This window comes from Sinohyriopsis cumingii, chromosome 7 (assembly GCF_028554795.1).
Source record: "Sinohyriopsis cumingii isolate HCF-2022 chromosome 7, ASM2855479v2, whole genome shotgun sequence".
Lineage (NCBI taxonomy): Eukaryota > Metazoa > Mollusca > Bivalvia > Unionida > Unionidae > Sinohyriopsis > Sinohyriopsis cumingii.
Window position 1 is genome coordinate 119,932,377 of NC_142967.1, and position 15,096 is coordinate 119,947,472.

General features: G+C 34.0%; 1 protein-coding gene across 3 annotated transcripts in view; it reads right to left on the reverse strand.

Moving 5' to 3' along the window:
* The window catches only part of LOC149796021 (carnitine O-palmitoyltransferase 1, liver isoform-like), an 87,945-nt gene extending 73,254 nt beyond the window's left edge, over positions 1–14,691 (reverse strand). For 2 of the 3 annotated variants that reach the window (XM_089965935.1, XM_089965936.1), the window contains exons 1-2: positions 14,441–14,690; positions 2,877–3,031 (exon numbers count right to left, since the gene is read on the reverse strand). In XM_089965935.1, coding sequence (XP_089822061.1) covers positions 2,877–3,031; positions 14,441–14,565 — 280 coding nt within the window. In that variant the 5' untranslated portion in view covers positions 14,566–14,690. Of the gene's footprint in view, positions 1–2,876; positions 3,032–14,440 lie in introns of all 3 variants that reach the window. The other variant, XM_089965938.1, reaches the window with a different exon arrangement.
* Positions 14,692–15,096: the final 405 nt, after the last annotated feature.

Sequence of the window (15,096 nt, forward strand, 5' to 3'; positions counted from 1 at the left end):
CGGAGACCACTGTTTACAATAAGGGTGTTGGACTTATCAAGATTCACTCGAACCAACTCCAGCAAAGTTCATGATTGTAGGAAGGATAGCATGCATATAGCACATCAAGTGGTCATGAGCTACAAGCATGAACATAACTAACCATGTAAAAGATGACACATTTGTCACGTTCATTTTTTTTTTTTGTATGAAGGGTGTGGTACTAACTGAGATGCATATCATCTTCAATTTCAGCAAGAACAGAGCCGATGAAATGAACATCGAATATAAAATTTACCCCAAGTTAGTAAACAGGTCTTGAAAATAGGGTCTATGTGTGGCAGGTCCAGGACCTAGCACCCTCTGTGGAAGCCAGGCCCAATATACATGTACATATTAACAGGTCTGAGTTCCACCAAAGGAACCTCAGATACAATACAAAAGAGTTACAAATGTTCTTTGCATCAGCATGAATTTGGTCAACTTTAAGCTGCATGCACCAGGTAAAGGCCATCTAAACCAAGAAACTTCAGACAGGTCTAACAAGAGTTTTCCTGTCTTCCCAATATTTGTCCAGCATTCTTTAAATAACTGTGATACTTTGAATCACTGTTGTTGTTCTTCTGTTGTGTTGGAGTGACGTTTTTCTCATTCTGCTTCCTACAGCTTTTTGAATCTGCCACTGGATGAATGGCCAAAATTACATAAACTCATAACTTACAGTCAATGTTAGAGAGGAACCATATATAAAGGTCGGTTCACCTTTCAATGTACTAGGTAGTGATTAATTCAACATTATAATTTGAATACCATCTTTTGCATCAGATATTGCAAGTCTCACTTAATAAGGCTTCAGGTGGAAGACTGAAAGGTTCTATTTCCAAGTAACAAGTCCTAGTCTCTTTGAATGAGAGTTGTTTTAGGTCCTGATGCTTTGATGTGCTTGTGGACTGGTAAATGAAACTAGAAGCAAGAATAGCATAGACTCACACTATTCTATATACACAATGGCCCAGTATAGCTGTCTAGTACACAGCAAACCATAACTACACTTGAAGTAACATTAATAGGAACAGGTTTCTCAAGATATCTCCGTTAATATTTTACATTCACTGAAGCAAGAACCACAGATGAATAGTTGTAATTTCCATTTCTTAGAAATTGGGAGGTCCAATATGCTTTTCACAGATTTAGCTATGTCCAACAGTAAAATCTGCAGGCCCATGGACCTAAGACCATCGCTATTTTCAGGCCCGTGGACCTAAGACCTTCGCTATTTTCAGGTCCGTGGACCTAAGACCATCTCTATTTTTAGGCCCATGGACCTAAGACCATCGCTATTTTCAGGCCCATGGACCTAAGACCATCGCTATTTTCAGGCCCATGGACCTGAGACCATCACTATTTTCAGGCCCATGGACCTGTGACCATCACTATTTTCAGGCCCATGGACATGTGACCATCACTATTTTCAGGCCCATGGACCTAAGACCATCGCTATTTTCAGGCCCTGGAGAAGGACAAAATATGGGTCATAATGGCAACTTTCTGTAATGGGGGGGGGGGGGCCATGGCCGAGTGGTCTAAAGTGCTCTTCATTATGGATCACTACCATCTCACCTCTGTCTGCTATGGTTCAAGTCTCAGATTCAGCCAATGTGGGTATGTGAGAAAGCTTGCCAGTAGCTTCTCGTGGGTCAGTGGTTCTTTCCGGGGATTTCCCGGGTTCTTCCTCCACCATTAATACTGGCCACCATGTGTAGCCTATTGTGTGCTGAAAATGGCATTAAACCCCATAACAACAACAACTGTAATGAATGAGTAGCACCTATTTGGATGCATACCCTCATCAACTTTCCTGATTTTAGATTGGAGAGTATGTACATAATACATAACATGCAAAAGACCTATGTAGTCATGAGCTAAACTCAAAACTTTAACCAAAGCTAAAACAATGTATGTGATGGTCACAGTAACCATCTTTTCTGTATTTGTGTGTGGTACTAATTGCGATGTATAATTTATCTGCCATGGTTTAATAATTATAGCATAAATAGTCATAAGCACAAAATTTAACCAAGTCAGTGATCACTGTAATATCGTCATACTTGCCTGTTTTGGTGACAAGCGTTTAAAACACATCAATAGGCATCCCATCAATAGTATTTGTACAGGGTGCAAATATGCAAATATGCCCATGCAGCCTTGAGCTAAATGCAAAAGCTTAATCTATACCAGTAAAATGAAAAATGTAGGTCACAGTGACCTTCTGCTTAATGGGTATGGTACTAGTAGCGATGCACACAATCATCTAGTTTCATAATTTTAGCATTTAGAGTGGTTAAAAAATGAACTTAAAACACACACACACACACAAAAAGTCGGTGAACAGTGAAATATGGGTCCCCTCATTAAGTTTCATGAGTCCAGTGATAACAGTGAACAAAACAACTAAATGCAGAATCTTACCTGAAAATATACAACTAATGTACATATATGTATAAAGTTAGTCCCCTTAGCCCCTCCCGAGAGGTCAGGTGCTAGGACCTAGGAAGAAAGAAAGGCTGAGATGCAGTAATGCTGTATGCATGTAAATGCTTTCATACGTATAGATGCCAATGCCTGAAGCAATACAATATTCCTTTCTTACACCTGACAGAGGCAAGCTAAAAATTCATATCTCATATTATATGGAAGCAGTGGAGTTTCAGTTGGTATAGTGCCGCACTCACTGGTCATGGTTTTGTCCAATCCAGCCTAGGACAGTTGCCTTGGTGACTCCTTGGAGAGGCAATTACCATAGCTCCCATTTCCTTGGCATGATACAGCCAATAACATGTAAAAGTACCATTAAAGAAAACAATAATAGTATTACATGTTAACAGCAAAACTTTTACCTTGTGGTATATGCATTGTTGCTTCAAGCCAATGCATCCTGGAGGTGATAGATGTACACAATTCCCAGTCACCAATGTACAACACTGACAAAAGCAACACCAGCATACACAGGTTCCAGACTGATGTTGGCCACATGCCATTCACCAACAGATTTCTAAGGAATAAAATAAACAGTTTGTTAGAACATATGGTTATTGCAGGATGACACTGGAATCAAGAAATGCAAAGTTTTCTTGAAAGCTAATACATATAGAAGATGTCTTGTGTTTCTTGCTGTGAACTGCAGAACAGGGTTAGAAGCAACAATTATGGTTACCCAGTAAACATTTTCTTGCAACTAGTTTTCATGTGGATTACTGGACAGTAATATATAAGGGGAAAAAAAACACCTGAATTTCTAGGCCAAAAGTAAATGTGATTCTGGTTGGGTGACCATCCCTGTTTTTTGTTACCAACAGTAACACTTTTTTATCCCCAGACTTAAAAACAAGAATGTAAAAAAAAGTTCCCAAATTAATTTGTTCACCTACTTGTGCAAGTTTAGCCCAGTACATCAAGTACTTGTTAATATATATATATATATATATATATATAAAAAACTTGCAAACATGTTAGTTTTCATACTTTGAGAAATATTATGTACATTTAATTTGTATTGTGAACTTGACAGTAGTCATGACTCTAAGATATTTACTAAAATTTGAGTTCTAGGTCAGTCTTGTCAACAGGTAATTTAAAACTACGTTCTTTCTGTTGGAAATCTATTACGTCATAGGTCAAGTGAAATTTGTATATAAAGCAGACTCATTAACAATTATTCATGCATGTTTCGTATCTGTCTATTATTTTATATCTGTGTTCAGATATAATCTGAGAGAAATTATTTATTTAAACTACTGAAATTACAAAGTACTCACCGACTTTTTGGATTAAAACACTACTTTGGAATTATTCAGAACTTATTCAAAGACATTCTTGTATCACATCAGGACATTCAAGGCTACTGGAATTCATTTTGGAACATACTATACTTTTGTGCTTGTTATAAAACATTAATTTTGGAAATTAATTCACAATACTGTTAAGCGTCTCTTAAATTTTCCCATAGCTTGCAATTAAATTATTTGTTGATTTTACTAAACCTGCTTGTTTTGCTTCTTTCTGTTATACAGTATAAGACATCTGAAGGAATCAAACAATGGTTTCGGACCCTAAAAAGCTTCTTAGGTTACCCCAAGCTACCTCTACATATCCCAACTCATGCTGCCACTTACATGAAAAAAGAGCATATTATTCGTAATGTTTCATATATGACAGACTTCTTAAAGGATATAGAAAAAAGCACAATTTACCAAATGAGCATTTATGATGATGGTACGGCCAACAAAAGGATACCCTTGTAATGATGTAGAATGCTGAAAATTCAACTATTTCAAGGTCACATCAAAATAAAGGTACATAATAAATTTGATTACAATTGAGCCACTCTTGGAAATCTATGCTGCAGAAACAAAAATCGGGGGCATAATGCTGGTAAATGATGCAGTGGAATGTTTGATATAAAAAACTCAATCATGATGTTGTCAATATATAAAAACTGCAAGCCAAATTTAGTTGAACTCATGGGAAGAGTTATGCTGTAGAAACCAAAAGTAGGAGGACTGTAAAAAAAGGGGCATAACTCTTATCATTATGGTGGAGACCTGGAAACTGAAGGTCATTCAAGGTCTTATCAATATAAAGTTCATTTCCAGTTGTGGTAATAAAAGCCAATAATTGTTGATAAAGTTATGCTTCATCAATGAAAGTTAGAAGGTTAGGAAATCAAGGTCCATAACTCTTGTAAATGACACAGAAGGCTGAAAATCAAACTCTTTTGAAATATCATCAATATAAAGCTACAAAACAAATTTGGTTAAACTTGAATTATTCAAAGTAATATTGCATGCAAAAAAAAATTCTTGATGGAGTGATGAAAAAGTGTATTGACAACATGATTACATTGGGTTTCTGACTTCATCAAGTATGACACTGAAATAATGGAACAAGTGAGGCCCAATGACCCCTACCAAATAAAAAAAGGGGGCTTATATAGGAAAAACAGTTCACAAATAACCATACCTGCATCTTGTTCATTCAAAAAAGTCACACAAATCATTATCACATGACCTCATTGCTCTGTAAAATCCTATGGTGTAGTGTTTTGAAATAAAAATGATAGTTCAAAAATATTTAATTTATGAGGAAATTAGTGAATCATGATAGAATATTACTACTGTAACACTTATGTCACAAAACTGAAACCAAAATTGATATATTCTGCTACATTTAATAATTAGGTATCTCCCCATTTCATATTTTTATAATAAATTTCAATATAATTATAATTTAATAATTTATGAGTTTTTCTTTTGATGTGCAAGAGTGTTTTATGATTACTGACCCTCTCTCATAAGTATCTTGCCTGTCTGTTGGCATCTCACTCAAAGTTAACTTGCCTATTATAACAATAATGTAGCTAGAAAATTGTAGGTTTTATTGTCAACACATCTTATTTTTATTATCAAACTCTCAAATGTCAGCACAATGTCTTTAACAGGATGTCAGCTATAACATAAACTTAAATATCCCCCATTTTAGTTACAGATTTTAAGTGGCACCTTATACATCAATTAACAGAGACACGGTGTATTTATTGATTAGTATCTAGGATACTGACCATTTAATGGGGAGGGAGGCTGCAATATTTGTCTTTTTTTACAAGATAATTTTTTCTTCAAATAATGATATGGATATAATATGAATATGATGTGGATATAATATGATATGATATAATATGAATATGATATGGATATAATATGGATATGATATGAATATGATATGGATATAATATGAATATGATATGGATATAATATGGATATGATATGGATATAATATGAATATGATATGGACATAATATGGATATGATATGAATATAATATGAACATGATATGGATATAATATGGACATAATATGGATATGATATGGATATAATATGGATATCATATGGATATATTTTGATACAGATATAATATGGTGTTATTTTGCTTTAAATCAGAGCAAGATACTATTTCCAGCTACTGAGCAATGGAAGTTGCTTCCTAAAAAAGTGTCAGGTCTCTGCAGACTGTGGCACATATTTTTTTGTTGTACCCTGCTCAAGGCAATACATATTAAGGCTTGTAATAAGGGTTTTTTTTCACTAGCCCACAGGAGAACTGTAATAAAAATTGTACTGATTCTAGATAAATTTCACTGATTCTTCTAACATCAGCAATTATATATATATATATATATATATATATATATATATATATATATATATATATATATATATATATTCAGAATAACACTGGAACAAAACCTTTTTTGCCTGGTCAATACAAACCTGATTCCCTATACTTTTTGTTATCAGCAATAAATATATTAGTGCTTGATGCCAGTAAACCAGGCTAGTTAAACATGCACAAAGACTGTTCCAACAATAATCACAAGAATTCACTTGATGAGTGGATAAGTGGTTTAACACTTTTCCATTTGCATGGAGAGTATTTATTGCACCTGGTCAAGTGCAGGATATTGGTATGTACTCAATTAATATGACAAGCAAATAAACTAACCATTAAACATAATGCAGGATATTGGTTGTTGTTGTTGTTGTTGTAGGGCTTAACGCCATTTTTCAGCACAAGATAGGCTATACATGGCGGCTAGTATTAATGGTGGAGGAAGAACCCGGAAAACCCCCGGAAAGAACCACTGACCCACGAGAAGCTACTGGCAAGCTTTCTCACATAACCACATTAGCCGAATCCGAGACTTGAACCGACGCAGACAGAGGTGAGATGGCAGTGATCCGTAACGGTGAGCGCTTTAGATCACTCGGCCACTCGGGGCCCCCCTCAGGATATTGGTATGTACTCAATTAATATGACAAGCAAATAAACCATTAAACATAATGCAGGATATTGGTATGTACTCAGTTAATATGACAAGCAAATGTTGTTGTTGTTCTAGGGTTTAACGCCATTTTTCAGCACAAGATAGGCTATACATGGCGGCCAGTATAACTGGTGGAGGAAGAACCCTGGCAAATCCAGGGAAGAACCACCGACCCACGAGAAGCTACTGGCAGGCTTTCCCACGTACCCACGTTAGCCGAGCATTGGACTCGAACCCACGCAGCCAGAGGTGAGATGGCAGTGATCCGGAACGGTGAGCGCTTTAGACCACTTGGCCACTCGGGGCCCCGACAAGCAAATAAACTAACCATTAAACATAATGCAGGATATTGGTATGTACTCAGTTAATATGACAAGCAAATAAACTAACCATTAAACATAATGCAGGATATTGGTATGTACTCAGTTAATATGACAAGCAAATAAACTAACCATTAAACATAATGCAGATTCCCACTTTATTTGATACATCTAACAGAAAACTAATTGTTAACTGTTATGATAGCTCCTAGGCTAGTAGTAATTTTCACTGCTCCAAGAGATTAGTGAAGGCTTGGGTTTTAGTGATCTATGGGTAAAGTCACCAAGCACAGGTTAGCATTAACATTGAGCCCTGTGTGTGTGATTATATATGAATGGGCTACCACCTCCCTTACCCCAATAATTTGTTCTCATTTCCCTTATTTTGTAAGCAAAGCAGGACATTTATTCTTCTCTCTCTGTAAGTAAATCCTACTATTAAGTATCTGTGTTTGTTCTTGCTTTCTCTTTGTATTATGTGCACACTGTATATTTTTAATAAATTATAAAATAAAGTTGGTTTTTTATCTTGTTTTTTTTAAAAAAGTTAAAAATATATCAGCAAAGAGTTACATGACTGGATGGAATTTGAACCCAATGAACACTTGTACGTCTGAGAGACTACCACAGCCAGCACACAACCTTTGTTCCGTACATAATGTATATGTGGATACTAATGCATAAAATCTGTGTCAATTTGGAGATATGGAAATGACAACATATTAAAGTCTAGTACAGTATGTATGCACTTATCTAGTAAAATCAACTAAATATTTAACCTAATTTATTCATAGCTTGATTGCTGCCAAACTATCGTGTCTTCATATGCTCTTCATTATATCAAATTTAGTCTAACTTATTAATGTCTTTTTTAAGAATTTGTCTTAAATGTTTCCTATTTTAAATGAGTTTCCAAATTTGGTAGTATATCAATAATGTTTATATATGAATCAATCATTGTTGTCCCCAAACCACTAATCATGGCAGGGTACTACTTGCCTTACAGGTATTTTCAACATATTTGGGTCTCTTTTGAGGTCACATATTTTAAGAAAGCTGTCACTTTTATTCATATAATATTTGCACTATGAATGAAAACTTTTTGTAAATTTACCAAGTTGATGCACAAACTGCACCAACAGAATGCTAGCAAATGCATGTATTAAAGCTATGGAGATTTAAATCAGTGCAACCCAAAAGGGCAAGGCATTCTCCAAAAAGCGCAGAGTACATCCCAGAGAGGCAACACCCAGGATGGGTTGGCAGTAGCATGCTCCTAAAACAGGCTAGGGACAACTGGGACTATTGATTTGTATAAATCTTTTCTTAATGGCCTTCATCAGTCAGTGGTCTCTTCATTACATGATAAAGCAGGACAAAAATCTGCCCATATCTTACCCCTGAAATACCAAACAATGCTTTTGTTCCTGTAATTTTAGGGGTGAAATGATTCATCGATGCATCAAAGATCTTGCCATCTCAATACCGATGTTGACAGGTGATACCAAACAATACTTACCCTATACAAGTAACTTTAATGTCCAGCAGTCATGAATAACATTTACCTATCTTATTCTTTAAATTCTGAATTCATCAGAAACAGCCATCACAAGCTTCTGTCAGCAAAAAAAGAAGAACTTTTGACAAAATCCAGTCTCCTTCTACAAATTAATAAATGGTGACTAATATGTGTAGTTCAAAATCACATACCCTTTGCCGATTCCGTTCTAATTTGTTTATCCAATAAGCATGTTCAGTGACTGATAATATATCAATGTAAAGGAGACATTCCAAACTTATTCTCCAAGTACAATTAAAGTACTTTACTGATAATTTAATACCCACTTTTATGCAAAGTTTGTCAGTTGCATTGTATCTATCTACATCAGGAAAATTTGGAGACCCAAATTACAGCATCTCATGCAGTGAACAGGCTATATTCAACTCTGATTGGTCGTTATTGTTTGCTTCATTCCAAGGTAAACAATAACCACCAATCAGAATCAAATGAAGCTTAATTACTGCATGGCGCTGTCAGAAACAAGTGCGAGATGTCGCGGCACTTGTTTTGCATGTTTCTGAAATACACGTACAGTGCGTGGAATCTAGTTGTTAGTCATCTCTGTTCCTGTGTCTGGCATTGTTCAAGATAAGATTTTCCTTTCACAAGCAAACTGCACAATTTCTTCTGTTAAGACAACTCCATATTCCAAATTTTAGTCAAGGCATGAAAGTGGTATTGTTATGTATATCAACTTTGTATTTTTCTTGCTTTTATAAATGATTATATATTATATATATCTCTGTATTTTGTACTTGACCTTTGTCCAAATCAAGTTAATGGTGCAACAGGCCAGTGAGGTTTATTCTTTGAACAGAATACATAGCTTTTTCTCTATGATTATGGATTAAATATTCAGATCATTATTAATAGTAAACATCTTTACTTCAATCTGAGTTAAAGATAACAGTCTTGATTCTGACCATAGAAACTTCTAGAATGGAAATCTCCCCATTAATCTGATGGATTATTTCCTGAGAATGGTAATTGCAACCATGGTCAAAGGACTGTTACACACTGCCACAATCCAGGCCATTGGCACATTAGTACACATTAGCACATTCAAGACTATGGGTACATCAATACATTCAATAATGAAATTTATTTAGAATACCACTGGAATTCAACTGGAACTTCATACATTTGGATTTGTGATAGAACTTTTTGTACTAATTGGGATTTAATTCACAATACTACATGTTCTTTTTAAATTTTAACTTTGTATTCAAGAGAAATAAATTATCTGTCGAATTTTACAAAACTTGTTAGTTTTTGCTTTTTTCTGTTACTCAGTTTAAAACCATAGTCATAACGGTATTAAGACCTTTCTTGAATTACATTATTTTCAAATCTGACTTCCTTTAATCGATTTCAGTTAAACCATGACCAGTTTGAATGTTACTTCACATCATAATGATATTTATAAAAACTGTATTCAAAACAAAAAGGTGTCTATGTATTTTAAAAATAGCAATTGCCAGTATCTTCTCATTATCTTGAGAATAATTTTCATATTAGGATTTTTTTTATCTCCTTTCTCTAATGTGACAATGTTTCATTTCTGCACAGGAAAATATTCAGGATAAATAGGATAAAATCAAATATTTTAGATCATACTCTAATTTAAATTTTTCAAAATAGACATGTTATATTATGTTCTGGTCTCACAAATTCACAATTTCCTTCATTCTGAAATTCTATTTTCGTTAACAATTAATGATATAAAACATCCGATCAAAAATTGCTCAGTTCTAAAATTAATTTTCTAATACCAATATATTAATGACATAATCTTCGATCGTTTGTTTCAAAGCTTTATTTATTAATTTATTTATTTAATATGGTAAAGTTATCAATAACATATTGGTTCAACACCATCTTTTTAAACTGTGGCTTAAATGAGAAACTCACAGGAAAACACTTTCAGGTTAATTAGAAGAAACATCAAGCATCAAGATAAACCCAACTCAATGAATGATTTTAAAACATACATTTTGACTTCTGTAAAAGACAGACCACTTCCAATACACATTGACCCAATGCTGTTTTATTTTCACAACTCTCATGTAATTTGATGATATCATTTGTAAATCAAATACATGTCAATATTATTATCCTCAATTAATGGCAACGGACTACTAATAACAATAATCATCATCATGTGATCATTATTGTTATTTCTTATAAAAACAAATTGTATTATTAAATTATTACCCATAAATATTATGATATTCATCCCAAAAATAAAGATTGGAAAGAAAATACTTAGAAGTATCTAGTGTTGTTCCGATTATCGATTATAATCGATCATCAGTTGGTCGAGCGAACCAAAAAGATAATCGATTGTGAAACCCCATAATCGATTATGTGTAAAGGGAGACTACTCTTTAGTTGTATGCACAAAGGTTAGTAAAACTCCCAGCCACTAAAGTTGACCTGAAATCTATTAATTCCCTTCACAACTACAAATATAAAACCATATGATATTTCATAGGTGCAAAATTTCATAATTAGGAACACATCCATTATTACATGATCAAGTTGTTAAATAATTGAATTAATAAATTTAAACACATTTTGATGATTTGTTTCAGTTTTAAATGCAACATTATTTGTAGTATTTGTAAACAATGACAAACAAGAAAACCATGTCCTTCTACACTTAAAATTATAGACACATCACATATGAATGAAAGGATTTTGGGGGATTGTAGCAGTATTTCAGTTGCATATGACTTATCAGCCATAAAAAGTTGCGTTCATTTAACAAAGAACAAAACTAACACACAACACAATAGACAAAATGTAATATTATTATCAGGTTAAAGTATACACGTCATTAAAAGAGATTACTCCTGTACATTTACTAACATCTTGAACTATTGATCAAAGATATAGCTGAATAACAAACTAAAATTAAAATTTGCTCTTAGTAACCGATTATAATCGATTATCAGTTGGTTAAGTGGAACCAATTATCGATTATGAATTTCTGACCGATTCCCATCACTAGAAGTATCAAAAAACAAGATAGCTTGTTTTCTTGTTGTTTGTAAGTAGCTTAAATAAAATATGCAAAAGAGACTTGCCTGTATTCACAATGAAACACCTTCTCTCTATTTGTCACTCAAGTTTAAACAAATATATTTAATCCAATAATGTTATAGTGGCAAAAGATTTTTTTGTGTGTGAAAAACAAAACTGAGACAAGACAAATACATATTTAAACACAAAAAATGGAATTTGTTGGACTGGATTCTCTCATGGTGCCAAGAATCAGATTATGGGGAAGTAACTAACTTTCACTGGTTGGGCCATATTTCAGAAGTTATCTGCATGCTTGCCTGTGAGTAACAGTACCAACTAATGGTAGATTTACATCCTTTGTACAAACTGACACAGTCAAGATGCTGTTGAATTTGGTTAAAAATTGTTTGCTTTCTGAGGAAAAAGATATGCAAGAAGTACTGTTTAGTAATGGTAGCTGATTGGCATCAACTTGAAAGCCCTTTCTGCATGATGCTTAAACATTCATTTAAAATTGGTCAAATGTTTTTGTAGTGTTATGTATATATCATTTAATTTAATTGTTTGTTTGTAAGTTTTAAATAAAGTGTTTTCATTATATTACTTGTTACTGAAATGTAACTTTATTTACTTGAATGGAGTTCAGTTCTGAGTGATTTTGTTTATTTCTGATGTAAACAACTTTATGGAAACATTGTATCTAATGCTGACATAGTTCCTGACCTTAATTCAGAACCAGTGACAGTTTGTAGTAAACAACTTTTTTTCATTTTTCTATTCTTTCTCAGAGTAAGATTCATAAAGTAGCATCAAGGCCATACATTATCAATTAGGTTTTTCCTGGGGACTGACCCATATCTGGACATCTGTTTTGCACTGTAGCTAGATTTATTGCTGAAGTTTTGAGAAAGAATAGTCATTTTTGCCTTAACACTGGAGGCATCCATGTGTTTTATGTTGTGACCAGTTTTCAGCTAATTATTTTATTTAATTTAAAGAAAAATGATCTTTTCCCTGGAAATGCTCTAAATTAATTCTTGGACAAGGACATTTAATGAAATTTATACAGAATTCAAATTGAAACATTATTTTCTGTGATTCAACAAAGAACTGTTGACACATCAGTATGACACTTACCACAACACATGTCATCACCTACCACTTTGGATTTCATCGGGATTTGAATTCAGTTTAATTAGAACTTTTTGTTTCTAGGCCTTCTATTGTTTAAATTCTTGGATTATTTTTGGACTTGATTCGTAAAACTGTATGTTCTTTTTCTCATTTTAACTTGTTTTTCAAGGGAAAATAAATTATTTGTTAAATTTTATAAAGCTTGTTCTCTTCACTTTTTTTTTGTTACATTTTGTAAGAGCCTAAACACGTAACAGTAGAACTGGAAAAATAATATATCATGAGATGGATGGCACAAAATATTTTATGCACACAGGGCCATACCATAAATCTCTCTCTTAGCTTTCTGATATATACAGGGTCATCTCATAACCTCTCTTTAGCCTTCTGATCTACTAGCCTTCTAGCTATGATACCAGATACACTTAATGGGGTTGAAATGTATACTGAGTGATCTACTTCATTGGTTCTGATAATTTCATGAAGTTAAACAATACACTGAATTTTCTATTCACCTTCAAAATAATGTTCTGAACAAAGGATTCAAATAGCCTCTTTCTCACATTACAAAGAAATGTCCAATTCCAATCCACTGTTTTGTACTTTGCACTAGGCTGAGGAAAAGTAAGTCTGGATATTTGTCCTTTGGATTTCATATTATTTAAAGAAGACTGGGAATTCTTGGGTCAGCATGAATCAGATTTACTGAATGCAATGTACTGCTTGATGCTATTATCTTAGTATAAGTACCACAAGATTTAAAATGTGAAACAACGCATTCACAGTAAATTCCTTTTTTGAAAATAATGAAGTCATTTATTTTTGGGATAAGAATTCAAAATGTTTTGTTGTTCATATTCCTCAAATTCTGTTGTGATAAAGTCAAATTATTATACTTAAATCTAAATACAAGTGTATGGTGTAGAAAAGTGCCAGAACTGGGAAAAGCCAAAAGTTAAAAAATGTCTTTTAATTTTGCTAGCCCACATTCTACATTTAAAAGGTTGCTGGACAAATGCAACCTGAATTTACATTTAAAATGTAGTGAGGTCATGAATAGTTATGCTTTAAATGTAGTCAGATCACCAATTACACTGGTGGAGAATTTCCATTTTGAAATGTATGAATGAATGAAAAGAGCCCCAGTTCATATCAGTTTTCACTTAAAAGATTTTACATTGGAGGTGGGGTGTTTTTCTACACTAGATCAAGGACGACGTTTTGTTGAAAGAAACTATTCAACAGGCTATTGGCTCTAACGTCATACATCGGCAGAGTGATGGCCGAGACCGAATCCAAGGCACTTTTGTAGCAGCCCGCCCCCCCCCCCCCCCCCCCCCCCGTAATCGATTCAGTTGATTCGCCGGTGAGAGAGAATGATAACAATCGAATCAAAATATAACCAAGTGATTATTAATCCTTGCTGTGTGAGTGTGTTAATGTGTGTGTTTGTCTGTGTTTTATGACGTATGCATTTTAAAATGCATTCGCATAAACTACATTCTGTTTGCCACCCCACCCCCCGCAACTTTAGACTTACCGTGCTCGAAAAAAACTGCGAATTACAGACGCTCTGATCGCAAGATAAAAATCATGTTCCGGGCTTCTTCCCTCGTCAATTCTTCCAACACGAAGTTCACTTACAGCACTCCTTGCCTCCGCCATTATGGGATGTTGAAGGAAACTTATAAATATTGATCACACTGCACCTTCAACAGCAGACAACAATACTGCCTGCTTCGACAGCTACCAAACACTCCACTATTGCTACTGTCAACTATGCGCGCTGGGTGCATCTATAGCACTGTTTTATTTTCCGGCACGAACTAGACTTTGCAATAGATAAATATGTGTATTTACCATAGGTACCAGGGGTACCACTGGGCTATAAGATTGACCCTATACCTTTGTTGTACAATTCTTATTCATAAACACTGCAAGTTTCAAACTTGTGGGATTTCAATTATATCAATGCCAGCTTTGAGAACTTAACTAAATATCTAATTCAACTGATATTCATCTTCTAGCTCACCCAATTTTAATTTTTTGATATATTTTTTTTTAATTTTTAAAGCCAACATGCTGCCACCCACGCTTTTTTGTATTAAAATAGAATGATTCCTGTCTCAGACAGATATAACGTTCTTTATAAAAACAAAACACACTTCCATCATGAAACAAAAATAATTTGATTAA